The sequence below is a fragment of the Oncorhynchus keta genome, chromosome 2 (genome assembly GCF_023373465.1).
Source record: "Oncorhynchus keta strain PuntledgeMale-10-30-2019 chromosome 2, Oket_V2, whole genome shotgun sequence".
NCBI classification, from domain to species: Eukaryota; Metazoa; Chordata; class Actinopteri; order Salmoniformes; family Salmonidae; genus Oncorhynchus; species Oncorhynchus keta.
The window spans coordinates 14,229,822-14,256,522 of record NC_068422.1 but is presented as its reverse complement, the minus strand read 5'-3'; the positions used below and the strand labels follow the sequence as shown (position 1 = coordinate 14,256,522).

General features: G+C 43.6%; 1 protein-coding gene and 1 pseudogene across 1 annotated transcript in view; both read left to right on the top strand.

The window, feature by feature from the left end:
- The window catches only part of LOC118372322 (trinucleotide repeat-containing gene 6B protein-like), a 59,808-nt gene extending 44,006 nt beyond the window's left edge, over positions 1-15,802 (top strand). The window contains 4 exon segments of the mRNA XM_052485116.1: positions 2,417-2,626; positions 2,988-3,058; positions 3,216-3,355; positions 13,776-15,802. Of these exon segments, the coding sequence (XP_052341076.1) occupies positions 2,417-2,626; positions 2,988-3,058; positions 3,216-3,355; positions 13,776-14,280 (926 nt within the window). The 3' untranslated portion in view covers positions 14,281-15,802.
- A 145-nt stretch (positions 15,803-15,947) lies between these two features.
- Positions 15,948-26,701, top strand: part of LOC118372409 (casein kinase I-like) — a 53,151-nt pseudogene continuing 42,397 nt past the window's right edge.

The window sequence follows — 26,701 nt, the reverse complement described above, 5'->3', positions numbered from 1 at the left end:
TCAGCAAGGGCAATGAAGATGAAACGTGGCTGGGTCTTTCAGCATGACAATGATCCCAAACACACCGCCCGGGCAACGAAGGAGTGGCTTCGTAAGAAGCATTTCAAGGTCCTGGAGTGGCCTAGCCAGTCTCCAGATCTCAACCCCATAGAAAATCTTTGGAGGGAGTTGAAAGTCCGTGTTGCCCAGCAACAGCCCCAAAACATCACTGCTCTAGAGGAGATCTGCATGGAGGAATGGGCCAAAATACCAGCAACAGTGTGTGAAAACCTTGTGAAGACTTACAGAAAACGTTTGACCTCTGTCATTACCAACAAAGGGTATATATCAAAGTATTGAGAAACTTTTGTTATTGACCAAATACTTATTTTCCACCATAATTTGCAAATAATTTCATAAAAAATCCTACAATGTGATTTTCTGTATTTTCTCTTCTCATTTTGTCTGTCATAGTTGAAGTGTACCTACGATGAAAATCACAAGCCTCATCTTTTTAAGTGGGAGAACTTGCACAATTGATGGCTGACAAAATACTTTTTTGCCCCACTGTAGATAGCAAGTTAGCCAGTTAGCTTGGCTACTTGACTGCCGTTGTGAGGTCAGAACACTCGGCTCAACCCTACTCCTCACCCAGACCGTCCAGTGTGTGCACTCTGAACGCTCCCGAGAGCGAAACGCTCTGAATTTATGATTGCTCAGAGTGCACTCTGGCACTCCAGTGAATTTACAAACACACCCTAAACATTCTCCTGTGGTTCGAAATAGAGGTCGACTGATTATGATTTTTCAACGCCGATACCGATTATTGGAGCACCAAAAAAGCCGATACCGATTAATCTGACTTTTTTTGGTTTGTTTTTTGTTGTAAAAGGACAATTACAACAATACTGAATTAACTTAATATAAAACATCAATAAAATCAATTTAGCCTCAAATAAATAATGAAACATGTTCAATTTGGTTTAAATAATGCAAAAACAAAGTGTTGGAGAAGAAAGTAATATGTGCCATGTAAAAAGTGTGCCATATAAAATATGTGCCTTGTAAAAAAGCTAACGTTTCAGTTCCTTGCTCAAAACATGAGAACATATAAAAGTTGGTGGTTCCTTTTAACACGAGACTTCCATATTCCAAGGTAAGAGGTTTTAGGTTGTAGTTAATATAGTATTTATAGGACTATTTCTCTCTATACCATTTGTATTTCATAGACCTTTGACTATTGGATGTTCTTGAAGGCACTATAGTATTGCCAATACTATAGTATTGTGTAACAGTATAGCTTCTGTCCCCCTCCTTGCCCCTACCTGGGCTCAAACCAGGAACACATAGACAGCGCAAGGGGAATAACTACTCCAAATCTAAAAGCGAGTGACATTTGAAACAGTATTAGTGCACACCCAGCTACCTAGCTAGCCATTTCACATTGGTTACACCAGCCATTAGGCTGATAGGCTTGAAGTCATAAACAGAGCTGTTCTTGCGAAGAGCTGCTGGCAAAACGCACAAAAGTGCTGTTTGAATTAATGATTACGGGCCTGCTGCTAGTCAGACTGCTCTATCAAATCAGACTTAATTATAACATAATAACACACAGAAATACTTGCCTTTGGTCATTAATATGACCAAATGTTTATTATTTCAGAGAAATACGGAACCGTTCGGTATTATCTAACGGATGGCACCCCTAAGTCTAAATATTTTTTTTTTTTTTTACATTGCACAACCTTCAATGTATGTCATTATTACGTAAAATTCTGGCAAATTAGTTCGCAATGAGCCAGTCAACCCAAACTGTTGCATATTCCCTGACTCTGCGTGCAATGAACGCAAGAGAAATGACACAATTTCACCTGGTTAATATTGCCTGCTAAACTGGATCAGTAGTTATAACTGGTGATTAGGATTGATTGTTTTTTATAAGATAAGTTTAATGCTAGCTAGCAATTTACCTTGGCTTCTACTACATTCGCGTAACAGGCAGGCTACTCATGGAGTGCCATGGTTAGAGCGTTGGACTAGTTAACTATGCGGTTGCAAGATTGGAACCCCTGAGCTGACAAGGTGAAAATCTGTCGTTCTGCCCCTGAACAAGGCCGTTAACCCACTGTTCCTAGGCAGTCATAGAAAATAAGAATATGTTCTTAACTGACTTGCCTAGTTAAATAAAAAGCATAAAAAATAAATAAAAAATATATATAATTTTTTAATAATCGGAAATCGGCGCCCAAAAATAGCGATTTCCGATTGTTATGAAAACTTGAAATCGGCCCTATTAATCGTTTGACCTCTAGTTCGAAATATACACTCTGCTTTTCCTTTTATTTACACTCAAATGTTGTCAAGTTTCAACTGCCTGAGTTTATCCTGAAATTTAGTCAGACCCAGGTCTGACTAGTTAATTCCCTGTTGCCTGTAGCAAAGTACACGGAGTACAAGACCAGCTGGCCCCCTGAGCCCATTGGACACAACAAGATGTGGAAGACCAATCGCAACCAACAGTCCCAGCAGCTGCCACGCCCACCCCCGGGACTCACCAATCAGAAGCAGGCCTCGCCGTCCCGTGGCCCGTGGCAGGCCCGTGGCTGGGGCAGCTCGAGCGGGAGCCAGGAAACCAGATATGGACCTGGTAATGTCATAACAGGGTGTTTGAGTCTTTCCACCCTGGTCTGTCCTGCTGCTACCTGGTGAAGTATTAAATGTACCCAGATGTCTGTTGCCTTGCTCTGATTCCACATCTCTAATGGCACCCTATTACCTATTGGCCCTGGTCAATAGTAGTGCACTATAAAGGGAATAGGGTGCCATTTGGGACAGAGCCCCATAAAAATTGCATAGCTAGGTGGTTAGGCCTCAGAGCCCACTTATATTTTATAAGTACAGTAGGGCTTATTTCTCATTCATTGGTCCAGAACTGGCTGCCGCAGGTACAGAGGTAGGGGTTGTCTACTATGTGGAACTGATCCCTGTGTGTGGTTTGGTGCTAATAGGCTCTGTTTGGAGTGATGGGGGGACCTCCAGAGGAAGCTGCTGGCTGGTGCTCTGCAATCTCACTCCACAGGTACACACACATCATCCCTCATAAAGACTACACACACCATTCCTCGGGACAACACACACGCATGTGCACACATACAGCATCACTTCTCTTGCACATATCACCTCTACCGCACAAGTCATCCCTAACCCCAGTCCCTCCATGGTGTCCACTCCTGCAGATCGACGGCTCCACCCTCCGTACCATCTGTATGCAGCATGGCCCCCTGCTGACCTTTCACCTTGGCCTGACCCAGGGCAGCGCTCTGATTCGCTACAGCACCCCACAGGAAGCTGCGAAGGCCCAGAGTGCACTACACATGTAAGCTCCTCTTAGCCTGTCAATCATGGTGTAGTTCTGTAGATGAACAGGCAGCAGTTCCACTGTGTTTTACTGCCGGCTTTACAGACGATTACAGACTCCTTTTCAGACAGATACTTTTTCCACTTAAATTAACTAGGCTACTTTTCAGTTTTTCTAGTTAGAAAAAGTCTGCTCTCACCCGCTAGTGGATCTCTTCAGTGGCCAGTAACATTTTAGCTCATTTTTGCGTTCTTGTAAAATATTTACCTGTTCTTTCACAGTCTACCATTGAATGCTACACTCGTAAATGTCATGCTATTTGTAGTTGATCAATATGATTGGCCGTTCATTCAAGCATCACCACACTTCCGTTAGTCACAGCTGTCCAGAGCTAAAAGAAACACCCATCAATCTACTCAGAGTTGATTTATTTTAGGGAAAGTGATTTACAAAAGTTACCATTCAGTAGTGAACATACTAGCAATATGCTGGCTACTGTTGATAGTCTGCAAAAAGAATGCTACAAATAAACAGCTAGCAAGCATTCTTGGCTAGCCTACTGTCACCATGTCTATCTCTTTTGGAACATTGGTCTTAAAGGGTGTTCGTTTTTACTCTGTTTATTTAGTACCTAACGGACATCTAGGAAAAGTGCAAATCAAGTTTATTCGCCCAATGGGTCAAACAGCTGAAATGTTCCCATCAGCACAAGTATTTATACCCAACTTTAGACGAAATCTCCTCCTTTTCTCAAAACATTACATCTTTGTTGCTAGGCAGGCTAAGTGATGTGTGTAATAAACTGTTCCTTCTCCCTTCATCCGACCTGACCTGAGTCCACATTCCTCACTAATCCATAGCTATCCAACTTTATCAGTGACCGCAACCATATGATTGCCTTTTCCCTTACTTTGTAACTCTCAAAGCCCATGGCTCATATCCACCCTTAATTGACCCCATCATATACATTCCTCATATATGTAACCATTAACTTCTGGTCTAGCAAGTATTTCAAACTACAACCCAACATCCCATTTTCTAATCTTCTCTAAGTGACATATTTTAGGAACAAAAATAAATTAATACAATGAATGAATACATTAGTCCTGAAGAATTATAGTAATGACTTGCTTAATTATATTACACAGCTTTAATACACATCATAACCAAATGTAGCCTATTAATATAAAGTATGCCAAACCATAGGTGAGCGTTTCCCCAAACTCTGCCCTCTGCACCCCAAGGGGTGTGCACGTTTTGGTTTGTGACCTAGCACTACACAGCTATCTTTATTGGTCAAAGCTGGATGATTATTTGAATCAGCTGTGTAGTGCTAGGTCAAACACCAAAACTTGGGGTCCCGAGGACCGAGTTTTGGAAGCGCTGCTATAGGCCCTGCATGACCCAGAAATGATGTTCGGGCCATTAGATTTTTGGCCAACAGGCCCTGCCACGGATTGGTGGTGCCTAGGCTATTTACTGTGCTTTTATTTACAAACAGCAAGCTTGACTAGTTTATAAAAGGTGTCAAATTGACCGAATAAAGTCTTTCATACAGTGTATTCGGAAAGTATTAAGACCCCTTGATTTTTCCACATTTTGTTACGGGGCGGCAGAGTAGCCTAGTGGTTAGAGTGTTGGACTAGTAACCGAAAGGTTGCAAGTTCAAATCCCCGAGCTGACAAGGTCGTTCTGCCCCTGAACAGGCAGTTAAACCCACTGTTCCTAGGCCGTCATTGAAAATAAGAATTTGTTGACTGAACTGACTTGCCTAGTTAAATAAAGGTAAATACCCTTATTATAAAATTGATTCAATAGTTTTCCCCCCTCAATCTATACATAATGATGAAACAAAGAATTTTGTTGGAATTTTTATATAAAATGGAAAACACATTTACAAAAGTATTCAGACCCTTTACTTAGAACTTTGTTGAAGCACCTTTGCCAGCGATTATAGCCTGTAGTCGTCTTGGGTATGATGCAATAAGCTTGGCACACCTGTATTTCGGGAGTTTATCCCATTCTCTGCAGATCCTCAAGCTCTGTTAGGTTAGATGGGAAGCGTCGCTGCGCAGCTATTTTCAGGTCAATTCCTTCGACCTGATGGCTTGGTTTTTGCTCTGACATGCACTGTCAACTGTGGGGCCTTATGTAGACCGGTGTGTACCTTTCCAAATCATGTCTAATCAATGGAATTTATCACAGGTGGACTCAAAGTTGTAGAAACATCTTAACAATGATCAATGGAAACAGGATGCACCTGAGCTCAATTTCAATTCTCATAGCAAAGTGTCAGTACTTATGTAAATAAGGTATTTCTAAAAAAGTGTTTTCGCTTTGTCATTTTTTAATTTGATTTTATTTCACCTTTTATTTAACCAGGTAGGCTAGTTGAGAACAAGTTCTCATTTGCAACTGCGACCTGGCCAAGATGAAGCATAGCAGTGTGAACAGACAACACAGAGTTACACATGGAGTAAACAATTAACAAGTCAATAACAAAAAATAGAAAAAAGTCTATATACATTGTGTGCAAAAGGCATGAGGAAGGCGAATAATACAATTTTTGCAGATTAACACTGGAGTGATAAATGATCAGATGGTCATGTACAGGTAGAGATATTGGTGCGCAAAAGAGCAGAAAAGTAAATAAATAAAAACAGTATGGGGATGAGGTAGGTAAAAATGGGTGGGCTATTTACCGATAGACTATGTACAGCTGCAGCGATCGGCTAGCTACTCAGATAGCAGATGTTTGAAGTTGGTGAGGGAGATAAAAGTCTCCAACTTCAGCGATTTTTGCAATTCGTTCCTGTCACAGGCAGCAGAGAACTGGAACGAAAGGCGGCCAAATGAGGTGTTGGCTTTAGGGATGATCAGTGAGATACACCTGCTGGAGCGCGTGCTACGGATGGGTGTTGCTATCGTGATTGACCGAGTCGAAAGCCTTGGCAAGGTCGATGAAGACGGCTGCACAGTACCGTCTTTTATCGATGGCGGTTATGATATCGTTTAGTACCTTGAGCGTGGCTGAGGTGCACCCGTGACCGGCTCGGAAACCAGATTGCACAGCGGAGAAGGTACGGTGGGATTTGAGATGGTCAGTGACCTGTTTGTTGACTTGGCTTTCGAAGACCTTAGATAGGCAGGGCAGGATGGATATAGGTCTGTTACAGTTTGGGTCCAGGGTGTCTCCCCTTTGAAGAGGGGGATGACTGCGGCAGCTTTCCAATCCTTGGGGATCTCAGACGATATAAAAGAGAGGTTGAACAGGCTGGTAATAGGGGTTGCGACAATAGCGGCGGATAGTTTCAGAAATAGAGGGTCCAGATTGTCAAGCCCAGCTGATTTGTACGGGTCCAGGTTTTGCAGCTCTTTCAGAACATCTGCTATCTGGATTTGGGTAAAGGAGAACCTGGAGAGGCTTGGGCGAGTAGCTGCGGGGGGGGGGGAGCTGTTGGCCGAGGTTGGAGTAGCCAGGGGGCATTCAGGTCTGGAGTGAACCAAGGGCTATATCTGTTCTTAGTTCTGCATTTTTTGAATGGAGCATGCTTATCTAAAATGGTGAGGAAGTTACTTTTAAAGAATGACCAGGCATCCTCAACTGACGGGATGAGGTCAATGTCCTTCCAGGATACCCGGGCCAGGTCGATTAGAAAGGCCTGCTCACAGAAGTGTTTTAGGGAGCGTTTGACCGTGATGAGCGGTGGTCGTTTGACTGCGGCTCCGTAGCGGATACAGGCAATGAGGCAGTGATCGCTGAGATCCTGGTTGAAGACAGCGGAGGTGTATTTGGAGGGCCAGTTGGTCAGGATGACGTCTGAGGGTGCCCTTGTTTACAGATTTAGCGTTGTACCTGGTGGGTTCCTTGATGCTTTGTGTGAGATTGAGGGCATCTAGCTTAGATTGTAGGACTGCCGGGGTGTTAAGCATATCCCAGTTTAGGTCACCTAACAGAACAAACTCTGAAGCTAGATGGGGGGAGATCAATTCACAAATGGTGTCCAGGGCACAGCTGGGTGCAGAGGGGGGTCGGTAGCAGGCGGCAACAGTGAGAGACTTATTTCTGGAGAGAGTAATTTTCAAAATTAGTAGTTAGAACTGTTTGGGTATGGACCTGTAAAGTATGACATTACTTTGCAGGCTATCTCTGCAGTAGACTGCAACTCCTCCCCCCTTGGCAGTTCTATCTTGACCGAAGATGTTATAGTTGGGTATGGAAATCTCAGAATTTTTGGTGGCCTTCCTGAGCCAGGATTCAGACACGGCAAGGACATCAGGGTTAGCAGAGTGTGCTAAAGCAGTGAGTAAAACAGACTTAGGGAGGAGGCTTCTGATGTTGACATGCATGAAACCAAGGCTTTTTCGATCACAGAAGTCAACAAATGAGGGTGCCTGGGGACATGCAGGGCCTGGGTTTACCTCCACATCACCCGCGGAACAGAGGAGGAGGAGTAGTATGAGGGTGCGGCTAAAGGCTATCAAAACTGGTCGCTAAGAGCGTTGGGGACAGAGAATAAAAGGACCAGATTTCTGGGCATGGTAGAATATATTCAGGGCATAATGCGCAGACGGGTATGGTGGGGTGCGGGTACAGCGGAGGTAAGCCCAGGCACTGGGTGATGATGAGAAAGGTTGTAATGGGTGAGGTCACCGCATGTGTGGGAGGTGGGACAAAGGAGGTATCAGGGGTATGAAGAGTGGAACTAGGGGCTCCATTGTAAACTAAAACAATGATAACTAACCTGAACAACAGTATACAAGGCATATTGACATTTGAGAGAGACATACAGCGAGGCATACAGTAATCACAGGTGTTGAATTGGGAGAGCTAGCTAAAACAGTAGCTAAAACAGTAGGTGAGACAACAGCTAATCAGCTAGCACAACAACAGCAGGTAAAATGGCGTTGACTAGGCAGGGAGGGTCGGGTTAACTACACACAGAGCCTGAGTGCGGCTGGGGCCGACAGATAAATCATAAACAAGCAGAATGGAGTACCGTGATTAAAGGACAGTCCAGCATGCATCAGCTATGTAGCCAAGTGATCATTGTCCAGGGGGGCAACGGTGGATGGGGCAGGGAAGCTGGACTGGCGAGTGTTATCCAGGTATAAAAAAAAAACTGTCTGGCTGTGCAAAAGGTAAAAGCCGCTAGCAGTGGCTAACAATGACTAAATTGCTTGTAGCTAGTTAGCTGGTTAGCTTCTGGAGGTTCTTGAGTGTGTTCTGAAAATTTAAAATAATAGCGATTCCGTATCACATTGGGTGAGGCAGATTACCGGAAGGTATAAACAAATTAAAAATCAAAAAGAGATAGAAAGTAAATATGGGTCCAGTGAGTGTTTGGGACGCGGCGATTCAGACAGTTAGCAGGCCTGTGCTAACAAGCTAACAGTTAGTAGGCCAGGGCTAAACAAGGTAGCAGTTAGCGGACCGGGGCTAAACAAGCTAGCAGTTAGCAGGCCGAATTGGCAAGCAAGCAGATGGCAAGGGCTAGAAAGTTAGCCTTTGGGGGACGTCGCGATGGGGTGAGTCTGTTTATTCCTCTTCATGCGGTGACATCGATAGACCGGTCGTGGGTCCGGATATTGTAGCCCAGGAGTATGCTTCGGTGGTAGCACAGGAGCTCTGGCTGGGCTAGCTTCAAGCTAAGTGGGTGGAAACGCTAGCCAGGAGTAATCATCCGGGGTTGCGGTTAGCTAGATAGCTAGTTGTGAAGAATCCAGCTGAAAATGTTCCGTTTGCGGTGGGAATCCGGTGGGAATCCGGGGATACAAAATATAGGTCCGTTATGCTCTGGTTAGAGTCGCGTTGTTCGAACTGGTGAGAGCTTTCCGAGCTAAAGGTTAGCTGATGACCGGTTAGCTGACGACCGCTAGCAATGGCTTGCTGACTGATAGCTGGCTCGCTTCAGTTGAGGGGTTCCGGATCCAAAGTAGATATAAATACTTTAGAAAAAAATAGCTACATTAGGTGAGGCGGGTTGCAGGAGAGTATTTAGAAGTTGAGGTTTAGCAAAATGTTTTAAAAGATACGCAAAGAAAAATATGTTTAAAAAATAAATAAACGATATATATACACAAGGGACACGACACTACGTCCGACTGCTACGCCATCTTGAATCTATGGGGGTGTTGTGTGTAGATTGAAGAGGAAAAATTAAGTAAGGCTAACGTTACAAAATGTGGATAAAGTCAAGGGGTCTGAATACTTTCCGATTGCACAGTATACGTCCATGGTATCTTGTTCGGAAAAGTAAAGATCGTGTTTGTCAGGACTTGCCAGACAGTGACGTTAAAGTGAGTGACTTGCCAGTAGGTAAGAGCATCGTTAAGAGAGCTGTTCATTTGGCCCCCTTAATTTGCATACCTATTTTTATTTTTTTATTATCCGCAAATATATTATTAAAACAATTCAATGAGGATGGTGAATCCTCCTCACCATTTGTAGACTAGAAAGAGCCTCACTGGTCCAAAATATGATAAAGGAGAACTGATTTAATTGTTTTAAAAGCTAATGATACTTAGATGGTATTTTCAAAGATATTAGCATAGGCCTACTGATTTAATCAGTGTTGACTGCTGCTTTCTGTATAGGAAAGCCCACGATTAACACTTGCTTCATTTTTCAGTCATACCTGTATTAGAAAATGCCTCTTACACTGCTTCAGTTGCTAGCTGTGTCACTAGAGATCCTGGTTCGAGTCCAGCCTCTGTCGCAGCCGGCCGCGACCAGGAGACCCATGGGATGGTGCACAATTGGCTCAGCATCGTCCGGGCTCGGGGAGAGTTTGGCAGGCAGTGATGCCTCTTACAGCTCCCCCCTACTTTGTGCAATTTCCGCCTGAAGACATACCCAAATCTAACAGCCTGTAGCTCAGGCACAGAACCAAGGATATGCATATTCGTGGTACCATTTGACAGAAAACACTGAAGTTTGTGGAAATGTGAATTGAATGTAGGAGAATATAACACAATAGATCTGGTTTAGATATAAAAAAACATACGTTTTTATTTTTGTATCATCTTTAAAATGAACAAGATATAACAAACATTCAGATAGGATGATGTGGACAATTTCAGTGAAAAATATAAGGGCAACAGTAGTTGTGCAAAGTTTCAGAATGGTAACTTCCAAAATGAGTGTGCTACATGACATTTATCATGAAGTCACCCAGGTGTCCCTCACAAGTAGCCCAAATGTACCCAAGTGGCCAAATTGGTGACGGTATACATTTTGAAACAAATAACTATGTACAAAATACCAAAATGGTATTCAACACCCCCCAAAAAAAATGGAGGGGAAAAAATTGATAATTATTGATTAAAAAATATGGAAAAAAAAGATATACATTTACAAAATTACTATGTACACTATTACTATTAAATGTACTATTTACAGACTTTAAATATTTGGAAGACCTTCAGTCCTCTATCAAATCAAATCAATTTATATAGCCCCAGCCTAAAACCCCAAACAGCAAGCAATGCTTTTCTCAAACTCAGAACCCTAAACAAATCCTCCATATCAACAGTCATATATCAAATCCATCCTATCTTGACAAGATCAGAGACACATTGACTGGCACACAGACATTGTGGAACCAAGAGATACACGCTTGACCTCTCTCCGGCCCAAGTAACTTAGTCTTGACATGGAACAGATACTGCAATCCCGCCACAGTATTATACAAACGCATTCTGATGAGAATTAACTTTACCATATTGTACAACAGCTGATGAATCGAAACCTCTAAAAGTATGAAAACAAATGTGACCAGCATTATGTCCTGATAGTTGCTGGTTGGAAACGCAATCTAGCATGAGAATGTACCAGAGGCCACTAAAATAGAGCTTGTTCGGCAATAACACCTAGCCCACCCCACAGACAGAGGGAGCCTGGCCAGCTACTTATTCAATTAAAATCTAATTTTATTTGTCACATACACATGGTTAGCAGATGTTAATGCGAGTGTAGCTAAATGCTTGTGCTTCTAGTTCCGACAATGCAGCAATAACCAACCTAACAATTTCACAATAGCTACCTTATACACACAAGTGTAAAGGGATGAAGAATATGTACATAAAGATATATGAATGAGTGATGGTACAGAGCGGCATAGGCAAGATGCAGTAGATGGTATAGAGTACAGTATATACATATGAGATGAGTAATGTAGGGTATGTAAACATTATATTGAGTCAGTATGTTGGCAGCAGCCACTCAATGTTAGTGGTGGCTGTTTAACAGTCTGATGGCCTTGAGATGCCGCTCTCCCTGCTATAATGCACCTGTACTGTATGATAGCGGGGTGAACAGGCAGTGGCTCGGGTGGTTGTTGTCCTTGATGATTGTCGTGGAAATTTCCTCTATTTACCAAATCATGGGAGCAAAACACACACACACACACACACACACACACACACACACACACACACACACACGTACGTCAGAGTTAGTTATAAAAGTCTTTAATTATATGAGCTCTATCACAATCCTGTGACTCTCAGATAAATTCAGTGTCTCCCAGTGAATTCTCTGAGAGCCCCCTTACAATGCAACTCAGTTCCTTTAATAGCAAAGACACACATAGTCAGACAGCATAGACATAATTCATCGTTCAGCTTTGTCTCCTTTCCCAAACCCCAGAACCATAAACCAAATCCTCCATATCAACAGGCATATATCAAATTGTCATTTAGATACAACCAACTCAAAATACAACCTCCTGGACAAACTCACGGAGAGGAGGGTGAGGCTATAGGTTAAGATAAAAGCAACATTAGAGGGAGCATAGAATGATTCCAGACACTGCAACCCTCCTTTTCCCACTGGGAAAAAGGTAGGGAGTAAAAGATATGTTTACACATGATGACACTTTGACCTCTCCCCTCTCTCTGGCCCATGCAACTTAGTTTTGACATAGAACAGAACTGCAACCTCGCCACAGTATTATCAAAAATACCATTCTGATGAGAAGTAACTTACACACATTTGATGAATATTAAACATCTTACAAATGTTACCAACAAATTCTGATCCTTCCACGACATGATCTTTATGGCCTTCCTGTGACATCGGGTGGTGTAGGTGTCCTGGAGGGCAGGTAGTTTGCCCCCGGTGATGTGTTGTGCAGACCTCACTACCCTCTGGAGAGCCTTACGGTTGTGGGTGGAGCAGTTGCCGTACCAGGCGGTGGTACAGCCCGACAGGATGCTCTCGATTGCATCTGTAAAAGTTTGAGTGCTTTGCGTGACAAGCTGAATTTCTTCAGCCTCCTGAGGTTGAAGAGGCGCTGCTGCACCTTCACCACGCTGTCTTTGTGGGTGGACCAATTCAGTTTGTCCGTGATGTGTACGCCGAGGAACTTCAAACTTACTACCCTCTCCACTACGGTCCCGTCGATGTGGATAGGGGGGTGCTCCCTCTGCTGTTTCCTGAAGTTCACGATCATCTTTGTTTTGTTGACGTTGAGTGTGAGGTTATTTTCCTGACACCACACTCCACGGACCCTCACCTCCTCCCTGTAGGCCGTCTCGTCGTTCTTGGTAATCAAGCATACCACTGTAGTGTCGTCCGCAAACTTGATGATTTGAGTTGGAGGCGTGCATGGCCACGCAGTCGTGGGTGAACATGGAGTACAGGAGAGGGCTCAGAAAGCACCCTTGTGGGGACCCAGTGTTGAGGATCAGCGGGGTGGAGATGTTACCTACCCTCACCACCTGGGGGCGGCCCGTCAGGAAGTCCAGTACCCAGTTGCACAGGGCGGGGTCGAGACCCAGGGTCTCTAGCTTGATGGCGAGTTTGGAGGGTAATATGGTATTAAATGCCGAGCTGTAGTCGATGAACAGCATTCTCACATAGGTATTCCTCTTGTCCAGATGGGTTAGGGCAGTATGGTTGCGATTGCGATCGAAGCAATCTTGAAGCGTGGAATCAGATTGGTCGACCAGCGTTGAACAGACCTGAGAGCGGGAGCTTCCTGTTTTACTTTCTGTCTATAGACTGGAAGCAACAAAATTGAGTCGTGGTCAGCTTTCCCGAAAGTAGGGTGGAGGGCCTTATATGCGTCGCGGAAGTTAGAATAACAATGATCCAGGGTTTTACCAGCCCTGGTAGCACAATCGATATGCTGATAGAATTTAGGGAGTCTTGTTTTCAGATTAGCTTTCTTGCTGGCCTTCTGGCTGGCTACTCCTGTGCTGGTGGAAAGAAAACACTGGTTCAATAGATGGACCAACCATAGACTGAAAATCAAAGACATTCCATGCAGACTGTCTGGTTGGCTAGGAATACAGTGATTTCATAGGAAATGGGAAAAACCTGCATAGACTTAATGAGGGGGTTACTATAATAGAATGTTACGACTAATAGATAACAGCCAGTGAACACAAAACAACATTAAATCACTCCTTACACCCTCCTCTCTCTTTCCAGGTGTGTCCTGGGCAATACCACCATCTTGGCCAAGTTTGTGAGCGAGGAAGAGGTTGCTCGCTATTTTGCACATTCCCAGGCGGGAGGGGCCAGCGGAAGCCAGGGGGGGCCCACAGGGACCGGTGCAGTGGGGGCCAATAGCAGTGGAGAGAGGGAACGAGACAGAACCAGAGGAGGAGGAGAGAGCTCTGCCCCTGGAGGAGGCGGCAGCTCAGGGCCCGTCAGCTCTGGCTGGCAGAGTTTGGACAGTACAGGAGGCTGCCTGGATACTACCCCTGCCCAGGGGCCCGGCCTGAGCATGTTTGCCCAGTGGAGCAGCAACGGTGCTGGGGTGGCTGGGGGTGTGGAGCTCAGCAGACAGGGTTTGTGGGGAGGGATGGGGGGTGGTGGGTACCCCAGCAGTAGTATGTGGGGGTCCCCTGCCATAGAGGATCCACACCAGATGGGGAGTCCTGCTGCTCTGCTGCCTGGAGACCTGCTAGGAGGAGGGGCTGATTCCATCTGAATGACCACACCTAATACATGAAACTACACGTGAAGACAGTATAAATGTATTTATACTGTGTGTGTACACACCGAATAAACATACAATTACATATTTTCTCACACACATATACATACTTAAACACACATAGATGAAATGACACTAGTCACAAACATGCAGATCCTCTGATGTTAACTCTCACACATTGTGTCATTAATAGACCGTGACATGTCAACACTACTCAACATACATATTTTTCCCTTAAATGAAGACTTCAACAGCAAGACTAGAACAGACCAAGGTGGAATCCGTTACTCACTCATCTGGATGACGACTCTTCACCCATTAACCAGAACTCACTGAGTATCCTGAGATCCTATCATTCAGGCCCTGTAGAGAAACCAACAACATGACAACACATGGAGCTGTTCCTATGTGATTGTGTAACACCTTATTACAACACCCCTCTACTACACAAACCTACAGGATGACTTGTTTTCACAGCACCGGGCCTACAGTCCCTACCTACCTGGCCCAACCCTTTCTGACTCTCTTTCTCACCAGTTACACACTGCTATGTCACTGCTATGATGTCTAATGTATCTTGTTGTATGTTGGTTAAATTGTGGAAAAATCCAAGATGTCCTTTCTCTCTTTTTAGTTTTTACTTCAAAATGCTGACCTCGTTATGTTTTCTTACTCAATCAAGTTGGTTCTTATAATGCCATGCTGATGATGACTGATCACTTGTTACTAGCTGTACAAGGTGCCCTCCTGCCTGCCTGTGGAACTGTGCATGAGAGGAGTGACGGGATGATGGGAGGAGTATGTGGGTGCGTTTCACAGCTAAGATGAGGTGACGCAACAACCAATGTTTGCCTGCCACGTCATCGACTGACAAATTCTTATAACATGAAGTGGTTAGCTGATACTATGCCTGGATAGGTATTTTGAGTAAGAACTGTCAGGCATCAGCAACGTCTAAGCATAGGAATGCGCCCTGTGTGTGTCGTTGCCGTGGTGAATTCCTTTTGACGATGAGAACATGATTAACAAGTGCGTGATTGTGTGCTGGTGATGTGTGATAGAAAAAGTGTGTGTGTCTAAAATGCTTTTCCCTTTCAGGGAGACAAATGTGTGTGTGTGACTGCTTACATCAGGTGTGTGTGTGTGTGTGTGTGTGTGTGGCTCGAAGTTCAACAACATAGGCACTAATGCATATTTCTCTTAAGTTGTGGTTTTAGCAGCATTTTGTGGGGGGTCTGAATTGCAATAAGCTTTTTTTTTTTCTTTAAAAAAAAAGAAGCAACCAACTGAAGGCATCCATGTTAAGATGCCAAAACCTACCAAACCAAGCAGAGCTGGAGCAGTGTTTTGCAAACACGTTAAAGTTACTAATTGTAAAATGTTTTGTGTATCAATTTAAATTAAGGCGGGCTTTATCACTCCTGTTCAGGTTATTTTAGTTTCTTTTTGGATTTTTACAAAGGAGGACATTTTAATTTAAGCAAACAAGAACAAGACAATAAAAGGTTGTATTAAAGTCTGGTTGTCATTGGTTTGAACCACAACACACCAGCACTATTGTCCTAGACTGAACATCAAGTAAACCTTTACCATGAGCAGTCTATTGGCTTGCATAATTAAATAAAGAATTAAATGAGAACACCATGCACAGACGAACTAGAACGCTTTCAGTAGAATGAGCAGCCTTGGACCGTGCACAAGCTCACGACATTCACAACAGTGGAACAACAGGGCGGCAGTTGGGCCAGTAACACAAAGTTACCTGGTTTGAATCCCGAGCCAACCAGGTGACACATTTGTCGATGTGCCCTTCACAAATTGATCCTGTAAGTTAAGAGCGTCTGCTAAATTACTCAAATGTGCAGGTGACAGCTGCGTGATGCGCGGTGTCTTTAAGGCAATCCGGGCATTTTCTTGTGATTTGTGCTGAATGACATCATTGATATTGTCAATGGTGTAATAACAGGCGAGCGAGAGGGGGATAGCTGGATTTCTGAGTTTACACCAAAATATCTGTAATTCGCAGTGCAGACTATAACGCTGGACGTTGACATCTGGGTCAGGAAGGTGAGGAATGATTTGTAAAGCTCCGCAGTCGTCTTTCTCTGTCCATGGTGCTGTTTGAATGATAACGTCCTGATCAGCACCTCGGTGGAAGGAAGGCAGCAGTCCCTGAAGAGCGTGATCAAACGGGTGAGGAGGGGAGGAATGGCACGGGTCCTCTGCTAAATCGGGGAATTCTGATTGGGGTTTGTACAGGGACCTAAACAGGCGAGTCAGAATCAGAAGGTAGGTTAATAGTTTTTCTCGACCGAGGTTTTCCCAAGCCAAGGGTGCGGCTTAGTGCAAATTTTGACAAACAACCTGAATGCTAATGTAGCCCGAATTATATGAATTAGTCTTTTTGGATATGTTTCATCTAGCTTCCCAGGTCTGGTTTACTCTGTTAGATCTGCAGTAAATTACGTTGTTGCCTCTGGCATCTTGCTACGGAGCAGCGCTTCAACCTTGCAACAACAATAAGGCTACATTTTGTAATAGGCTTGTAGGCTAGGCTACTTATCGTTGACTGACTTGTGCATTCATGAACAAGAGTTTGACCTTAAATTAAGTTGGTTTTACAATGTAAAATTATCATGGTAAGATTATAAGGGATTGCATGTAGATTCTACAGATGTAGGATCTTAATTTGATCACACTGTTGCAGGAAATTCAAAATGTATAGTATATTTAAGGTTTAAAAAGGCTTCTGAAGTTTGACATTTCAGAATTGATTTCCCTTTACGAAAAATAGACAAACCCCTACGAACATGTCCGTTAATTATAATACATATGATAATTCACATTTACTCATGCTGCAGGATTATTTTCCTGCTATCGGCTCAAATTCAAATCCAACGTTTGTGTCATCTATCATTACCTTGCTTCATCTTCTATCGATGTTAGGATTTATCTCATCCACCACCATTATGTATGACTGTGGAATAGTATAATAGAATACAATGGAACTATTAGTTAATCTATTGATCTGTTTAGTGTTCATCTGTGACAAATCACAACCTTTACAAATAAGACACCAGCGGGGCATCTTGAGTGCACTGAGGTCAGTGTGCCTTCGCTCAGTGTGCCTTCGCTATGTATGCATTTAAACACCACCACAGCCATTTTCCATAGTAAACTTCTCCCTGTATTGTGATGGAAGAAAATGTATTTCACTTAGTTTCTTTGGGGACTCTGAGATTATTAGGCTATGCTAGTTGTTTGTGTATATACTGGTTTCCTTTAAGGTGAGATGGCTTGTTCATAGTGCTGAATTAATGAAGTCACATTCACACTGAGTTTTCTCCTGAATTTGCCCTCTCCCAACTCATGATCCTTCAAATCCATAGGTAAATCACCCAACTTTCTTCAGAGAAGAAAGAAACTTTTTTTAAATCAACATTTTAACCACACTTTTTTTTTCACTCCCACTATCTTGGCTTAAATAATGTTTTCTCCTTTTTCCATGCCTGACTCTGTCTTCATTTTGGGCCTTCTCATGTCCCAGCTCTCATTTTGTAACCAATTCTCCCTTTTGTAACATCTTATTTGAGTTGGAGCCCTTTGAGATTGTGGTGGACCTGGGCTGCGTCACATTTTCCTTCTGCTATATCGATCTACAGTTTGATTGATGACAGTTTGTGTGTCCTCCTGTATGTCTGCCCCCTCAGTGAATTGTGAAGACAAGCAGGAACCATGGAGCTGAGAGTGGGAAACAAGTACCGCCTCGGCAGGAAGATAGGAAGTGGCTCTTTTGGAGACATTTACCTGGGTAAGACCTTCATTTGAATGGAGCTCTAACACGACTTTTCTCACAAACTTCTTAATTAACATACTCCACGATGGACTGCCTTCCATACAAACGTTAAATTATGTCCCAACACATTTCATCATTGAACACATAAAATTTGGGCATAAAAATAAATATTGTGTCAGAGTAGGCCATGGTGATTGCATCATCAAAAAGGTGGTCATGGTATGTGTCACTTTCTGTGTCTCTGTCAGGTGTTAACATTGCCACGGGTGAGGAGGTGGCCATTAAGCTGGAATGTGTGAAGACCAAACACCCACAACTCCACATCGAGAGCAAGTTCTACAAGATGATGCAGGGAGGAGGTGAGAGACGATTTGGACAAGAGGGTGTGGTCAGGGGTGGGGGGTGACTGTGTTGGGGAAACCCTAACCTGAAGACTTGTGTTGGTTTTTCAAGCTAATGCCTAGGCTTTAGCTTAGAGGGCTAACTCCATTTTGTGACACGTAGGACCTGGGATCAAACCACGGTCAGTTACATTAGCTTATACAGTGCATTTGGGAAGTATTCAGACCCCTTGACTTTTTCCTAATTTTGTTATGTTACAGCCCTGTTCTAAAATGTATTAAATACATGTTTTCCATCATCAATCTACACATAATACCTCACAATGACAAAGCGAAAACAGGTTTTTAGGAATTGTTGCTAATTTATTTTAAATAAAAAAACAGAAATACCTTGTTTGCATAAATATTCAGACCCTTTGCTATGAGACTCGAAATTGAGCTCAGGCGCATTCTATTTCCATTGATCATCCTTGAGATGTTTCTACAACCTGATTGGAGTCCACCTGTGGTAAATTCAATTGATTGGACATGATTTGGAAAAGCACACACCTGTCTACATAAGTCCCACAGTTGACAATGCATGTCAGGAAAGAAAACAATCAGATCTGGGGAAGGATACCAAAACATTTCTGCAGCATTGAAGGTCCCCAAGAACACGGTGGCCTCCATCATTTTTAAATGTAAGAAGTTTGGAACCACCAAGACTCTTCCTAGAGCTGGCTGCCCGGCCAAACTGAGCAATCGGGAGAGAAGGGTCTTGGTCAGGGAGGTGACCAAGAACTCAATTGTCACTCTGACAGAGCTCCATAATTCCTCTGTGGAGATGGTAGCACCTTCCAGAAGGACAACCATCTCTGCAGCACTCCACCAATCAGGCCTTTATGGTAGCGTGGGCAGACGGAAGCCACACCTCAGTAAAAGGCACATGACAGCCTGCTTGAAGTTTGCCAAAAGGCATCTAAAGGACTTTCAGACCATGAGAAAAAAGATTATCTGGTCTGATGAAACCAAGATTGAACTCTTTGGCCTGAATGCCAAGCATCATGTCGGGTGGAAACCTGGCACCATCCCTACAGAGAAGTATGGTGGTGGCAGCATCATGCTGTGGGGATGTTTTTCAGCGGCAGGGACTGGGAGACTAGTCAGGGTCGAGGGAAAGATGAACGGAGCAAAGTACAGAGAGATCCTTGATGAAAACCTGCTCCAGAGTGCTCAAGACCTCAGACTGGGGCGAAGGTTCACCTTCCAATAGGACAATGACCCTAAGCACATAGCCAAGAAAACGCAGGAGTGGCTTCCTGACAAGTCTCTGAATGTCCCTGTGTGGCCCAGCCAGATCCCGGACTTGAATCCAATCGATAAACTCTGGAGAGACCTGAAAATAGTTGTGCAGCGACGCCCCCCCCCATCCAATCTGACGGAGCTTGAAAGGATCTACAGAGCAGAATAGTAGAAACTCCCCAAATACAGTTGTGCCAAGCTTGTAGTGTCATACCCTCAAAAAATATGTAATCGCTGCCAAAGGTGCTTCAACAAAGTACTGAGTAAAAGGTCTAAAATACTTAGTCGAGGTCAGAAGTTTACATACACCTTAGCCAAATGCATTTAAACTCAGTTTTTCACAATTCCTGACATTTAATCCTAGTAAAAATTCAGTTAGAATCACCACTTTATTTTAAGAATGTGAAATGTCAGAATAATAGTAGAGTGATTTTATTTCAGCTTTTATTTCTTTAATCACATTCCAAGTGGGTCAGAAGTTTAAATACACTCAATTAGTATTTGGTAGCTTTGCCTTTAAATTGTTTAACTTGCATCAAACATGTTGGGTAGCCTTCCCAAAGCTTCCCACAATAAATTGGGGGAATTTTGGCCCATTCCTCCTGACAGAGCTGGTGTAACTGAGTCAGGTTTGTAGGCCTCCTTGCACGCACACGCTTTTTCAGTTATGCCCACACATTTTCTATAGGATTGAGGTCAGGGCTTTGTGATGGCCACTCCAATACCTTGACTTGGTTGTCCTTAAGCCATTTTGCCACAACTTTGGAAGTATGCTTGGGGTCATTATCCATTTGGAAGACCCATTTGCGACCAAGCTTTAACTTCCTGACTGATATCTTGAGATGTTGCTTCAATATATCCACATAATTTTCCTCCTCGTGATGCCATCTATTTTGTGAAGTGCACCCGTCCCTCCTGCAGGAAAGCACCCCCACAACACGATGCTACCACCCATGGCTTCACGGTTGGGATGGTGTTCTTCAGCTTGCAAGCCTCCCCCTTTTTCCTCCAAACATAACAATGCTCATTATGGCCAAACAGTTTTATTTTTGTTTCATCAAACCAGAGGACATTTCTCCAAAAAGTACGATCTTTGTCCCCATGTGCAGTTGCAAACCCTAGTCTGGCTTTTTTATGGCGATTTTGGAGCAGTGGCTTCTTCCTTGCCGAGCTGCCTTTCAGGTTATGTCGATATAGGACTCGTTTTACTGTGGATAATAGATCCTTTTGTATCTGTTTCCACCAGCATCTTCAAATCAAATCAAATGTATTTATATAGCCCTTCGTACATCAGCTGATATCTCAAAGTGCTGTACAGAAACCCAGCCTAAAACCCCAAACTGCAAGCAATGCAGGTGTAGAAGCACGGTGGCTAGGAAAAACTCCCTAGAAAGGCCAAAACCTAGGAAGAAACCTAGAGAGGAACCAGGCTATGTGGGGTGGCCAGTCCTCTTCTGGCTGTGCCGGGTGGAGATTATAACAGAACATGACCAAGATGTTCAAATGTTCATAAATGACCAGCATGGTCGAATAATAATAAGGCAGAACAGTTGAAACTGGAGCAGCAGCACGGTCAGGTGGACTGGGGACAGCAAGGAGTCATCATGTCAGGTAGTCCTGGGGCATGGTCCTAGGGCTCAGGTCCTCCGAGAGAGAGAAAGAAAGAGAGAAGGAAAGAATTAGAGAACACACACTTAGATTCACACGGGACACCGAATAGGACAGGAGAATTTCTCCAGATATAACAAACTGACCCTAGCCCCCCGACACATAAACTACTGCAGCATAAATACTGGAGGCTGAGACAGGAGGGGTCAGGAGACACTGTGGCCCCATCCGAGGACACCCCCGGACAGGGCCAAACAGGAAGGATATAACCCCACCCACTTTGCCAAAGCACAGCCCCCACACCACTAGAAGGATATCTTCAACCACCAACTTACCATCCTGAGACAAGGCTGAGTATAGCCCACAAAGATCTCCGCCATGGCGCAACCCAAGGGGGGGCGCCAACCCAGACAGGATGACCACATCAGTGAATCACCCACTCAGGTGACGCACCCCTTCCAGGGACGGCATGAGAGAGCCCCAGTAGCCAGTGACTCAGCCCCTGTAATAGGGTTAGAGGCAGAGAATCCCAGTGGAAAGAGGGGAACCGGCCAGGCAGAGACAGCAAGGGCGGTTCGTTGCTACAGAGCCTTTACGTTCACCTTCCAACTCCTGGGCCAGACTACACTCAATCATATGACCCACTGAAGAGATGAGTCTTCAGTAAAGACTTAAAGGTTGAGACTGAGTTTGCGTCTCTGACATGGGTAGACAGACCGTTCCATAAAAATGGCGCTCTATAGGGGAAAGCCCTGCCTCCAGCTGTTTGCTTAGAAAATTTAGGGACAATTAGGAGGCCTGCGTCTTGTGACCATAGCGTACGTGTAGGTATGTACGGCAGGACCAAATCAGAGAGATAGGTAGGAGCAAGCCCATGTAATGCTTTGTAGGTTAGCAGTAAAACCTTGAAATCAGCCCTTGCTTTGACAGGAAGCCAGTGTAGAGAGGCTAGCACTGGAGTAATATGATCAAATTTTTTGCTTCTAGTCAGGATTCTAGCAGCCGTATTTAGCACTAACTGAAGTTTATTTAGTGCTTTATCTGGGTAGCCGGAAAGTAGAGCATTGCAGTAGACTAACCTACAAGTGACAAAAGCATGGATTAATTTTTCTGCATAACTTTTGGACAGAAAGTTTCTGATTTTTGCAATGTTACGTAGATGGAAAAAAGCTGTCCTTGAAATGGTCTTGATATGTTCTTCAAAGGAGAGATCAGGGTCCAGAGTAACGCCGAGGTCCTTCACAATTTTATTTGAGACGGCTGTACAACCATTAAGATGAATTGTCAGATTCAACAGAAGATCTCTTTTTTTTTCTTGGGACCTAGAACAAGCATCTCTGTTTTTTCCGAGTTTAAAAGTAGAAAGTTTGCAGCCATCCACTTCCTTATGTCTGAAACACATGCTTCAAGCAAGGGCAATTTTGGGGCTTCACCATGTTTCATTGAAATGTACAGCTGTGTGTCATCCGCATACCAGTGAAAGTTAACATTATGTTTTCGAATAACATCCCCAAGAGGTAAAATATATAGTGAAAACAATAGTGGTCCTAAAACGGAACCTTGAGGAACACCGACATTTACAGTTGATTTGTCAGAGGACAAACCGATATCTTTCCGACAGATAAGATCTAAACCAGGCCAGAACTTGTCCGTGTAGACCAATTTGGGTTTCCAATCTCTCCAAAAGAATGTGGTGATCGATGGTATCAAAAGCAGCACTAAGGTCTAGGAGCATGAGGACAGATGCAGAGCCTCGGTCCGATGCCATTAAAAGGTAATTTACCACCTTCACAAGTGCCGTCTCAGTGCTATGATGGGGTCTAAAACCAGACTGAAGCATTTCGTATACATTGTTTGTCTTCAGGAAGGCAGTGAGTTGCTGCGCAACAGCCTTTTCAAAAAATGTTGAGAGGAATGGAAGATTCGATATAGGCCGATAGTTTTTTATATTTTCTGGTTCAAGGCTTGGCTTTTTCAAGAGAGGCTTTATTACTGCCACTTTTAGTGAGTTTGGTACACATCCTGTGGATAGAGAGCCGTTTATTATGTTCAACATAGGAGGGCCAAGCACAGGAAGCAGCTCTTTCAGTAGTTTAGTTGGAATAGGGTCCAGTATGCAGCTTGAAGGTTTAGAGGCCATGATTATTTTCATCATTGTGTCAAGAGATATAGTTCTAAAACACTTGAGCGTCTCTCTTGATCCTAGGTCCTGGCAGAGTTGTGCAGACTCAGGACAGCTGAACTTTGAAGGAATACGCAGATTTAAAGAGGAGTCCGTAATTTGCTTTCTAATAATCATAATCTTTTCCTCAAAGAAGTTCATGAATTTATCACTGCTAAAGTGAAAGTCATCCTCTCTTGGGGAATGCTGCTTTTTAGTTAGCTTTGCGACAGTATAAAAAATAAATTTTGGATTGTTCTTATTTTCCTCAATTAAGTTAGAAAAATAGGATGATCGAGCAGCAGTAAGGGCTCTTCGGTACTGCACGGTACTGTCTTTCCAAGCTAGTCGGAAGACTTCCAGTTTGGTGTGGCGCCATTTCCGTTCCAATTTTCTGGAAGCTTGCTTCAGAGCTCGGGTATTTTCTGTGTACCAGGGAGCTAGTTTCTTATGAGAAATGTTTTTAGTTTTTAGGGGTGCAACTGCATCTAGGGTATTGCGCAAGGTTAAATTGAGTTCCTCAGTTAGGCGGTTAACTGATTTTTGTCCTCTGGCGTCCTTGGGTAGACAGAGGGAATCTGGAAGGACATCAAGGAATCTTTGTGTTGTCTGTGAATTTATAGCACGACTTTTGATGTTCCTTGGTTGGGGTCTGAGCAGATTATTTGTTGCAATTGCAAACTGAATAAAATGGTGGTCCGATAGTCCAGGATTATGAGGAAAAACATTAAGATCCACAACATTTATTCCATGGGACAAAACTAGGTCCAGCGTATGACTGTGACAGTGAGTGGGTCCAGAGACATGTTGGACAAAACCCACTGAGTCGATGATGGCTCCGAAAGCCTTTTGGAGTGGGTCTGTGGACTTTTCCATGTGAATATTAAAGTCACCAAAGATTAGAATATTATCTGCTATGACTACAAGGTCCGATAGGAATTCAGGGAACTCAGTGAGGAACGCTGTATATGGCCCAGGAGGCATGTAAACAGTAGCTATAAAAAGTGATTGAGTAGGCTGCATAGATTTCATGACTAGAAGCTCAAAAGACGAAAACATCTTTTTTTTTTTTTGTAAATTGAAATTTGTTATCGTAAATGTTAGCAACACCTCCGCCTTTGCGGGATGCACGGGGGATATGGTCACTAGTGTAGCCAGGAGGTGAGGCCTCATTTAACACAGTAAATTTATCAGGCTTAAGCCATGTTTCAGTCAGGCCAGTCACATCAAGATTATGATCAGTGATTAGTTCATAGACTATAATTGCCTTTGAAGTAAGGGATCTAACATTAAGTAGCCCTATTTTGAGATGTGAGGTACCATGATCTCTTTCAATAATGACAGGAATGGAGGTGGTTTTTATCCTAGTGAGATTGCTAAGGCGAACACCGCCATGTTTAGTTTTGCCCAACCTAGGTCGAGGCACAGACATGGTCTCAATGGTGATAGCTGAGCTGACTACACTGACTGTGCTAGTGGCAGACTCCACTATGCTGGCAGGCTGGCTAACAGCCTGCTGCCTGGCCTGCACCCTTTGCTGTTGTTCTGGGATTGATTTGCACTTTTTGCACCAAAGTACATTCATCTCTAGGAGACAGAACGCATCTCCTTCCTGCGTGGTCTCATGGTGTTTATACTTGCATATTATTGTTTGTACAGATGAACGTGGCACCTTCAGGCATTTGGACATTGCTCCCAAGGATGAACCAGACTTGTGGAGGTCTACAATTGTATTTCTGAGGTCTTGGCTGATTTCTTTTGATTTTCCCATGATGTCAAGCAAAGAGGCACTGAGTTTGAAGGCAGTCCTTGAAATACATCCACAGGTACACCTCCAATTGACTCAAATGATGTCAATTAGCCTATCAGAAGCTTCTAAAGCCATGACATAATTTTCTGGAAGTTTACAAGCTGTTTAAAGGCACAGTGAACTTAGTGTATGTAAACTTGTGATACAGTGAAATAATCTGTCTAAACAATTGTTGGAAAAATGACTTAGTAGGTAGGTGTCCTAACCGACTTGCCAAAACTATAATCTGTTAACAAGACATTTGTGGAGTGGTTGAAAAACGAGTTTTAATGACTCCAACCTACAGTGAGGGGAAAAAAGTATTTGATCCCCTGCTGATTTTGTATGTTTGCCAACTGACAAAGAAATGATCAGTCTATAATTTTAATGGTAGGTTTATTTGAACAGTGAGAGACAGAATAACAACAACAAAAATCCAGGAGAACGCATGTCAAAAATGTTATAAATTGATTTGAAGCTTAATGAGTAAGTATATGACCCCCTCTCAATCAGAAAGATTTCTGGCTCTCAGGTGTCTTTTATACAGGTAACGAGCTGAGATTAGGAGCACACTCTTAAAGGGAGTGCTCCTAATCTCTGTTTGTTACCTGTATAAAAGATACCTGTCCACAGAAGCAATCAATCAATTAGATTCCAAACTCTCCACCATGGCCAAGACCAAAGAGCTGTCTAAGGATGTCAGGGACAAGATTGTAGACCTACACAAGGCTGGAATGGGCTACAAGACCATATCTAAGCAGCTTGGTGAGAAGGTGACAACAGTTGGTGCGATTATTCTCAAATGGAAGAAACACAAAAGAACTGTCTATCGCCCTCGGCCTGGGGCCCCTTGCAAGATCTCACCTCATGGAGTTGCAATGATCATGAGAACGGTGAGGAATCAGCCCAGAACTACATGGGAGGATCTTGTCAATGATCTCTAGGCAGCTGGGACCATAGTTACCAAGAAAACAATTGGTAACACACTACGCCGTGAAGGACTGAAATCCTGCAGCGCCCGCAAGGTCCCCCTGCTCAAGAAAGCACATATACATGCCCTTCTGAAGTTTGCCAATGAACATCTGAATGATTCAAAGGACAACTGGGTGAAAGTGTTGTGGTCAGATGATACCAAAATGGAGCTCTTTGGCCTCAACTCGCCATGTTTGGAGGAGGAGGAATGCTGCCTATGACCCCAATATCACTATACCCACCGTCAAACATGGAGGTGGAAACATTATGCTTTGGGGGTGTTTTTCTGCTAACGGGACAGGACAACTTCACCGCATCAAAGGGACAATGGACGGGGCCATGTACCGTCAAATCTTCGGTGAGAACCTCCTTCCAGCACATTGAAAATGGGTCGTGGATGTGTATTCCAGCATGATGTCGTGTCTTTGGCTATGCCGGATTAAGTGATATGACATGCTATTCTATAA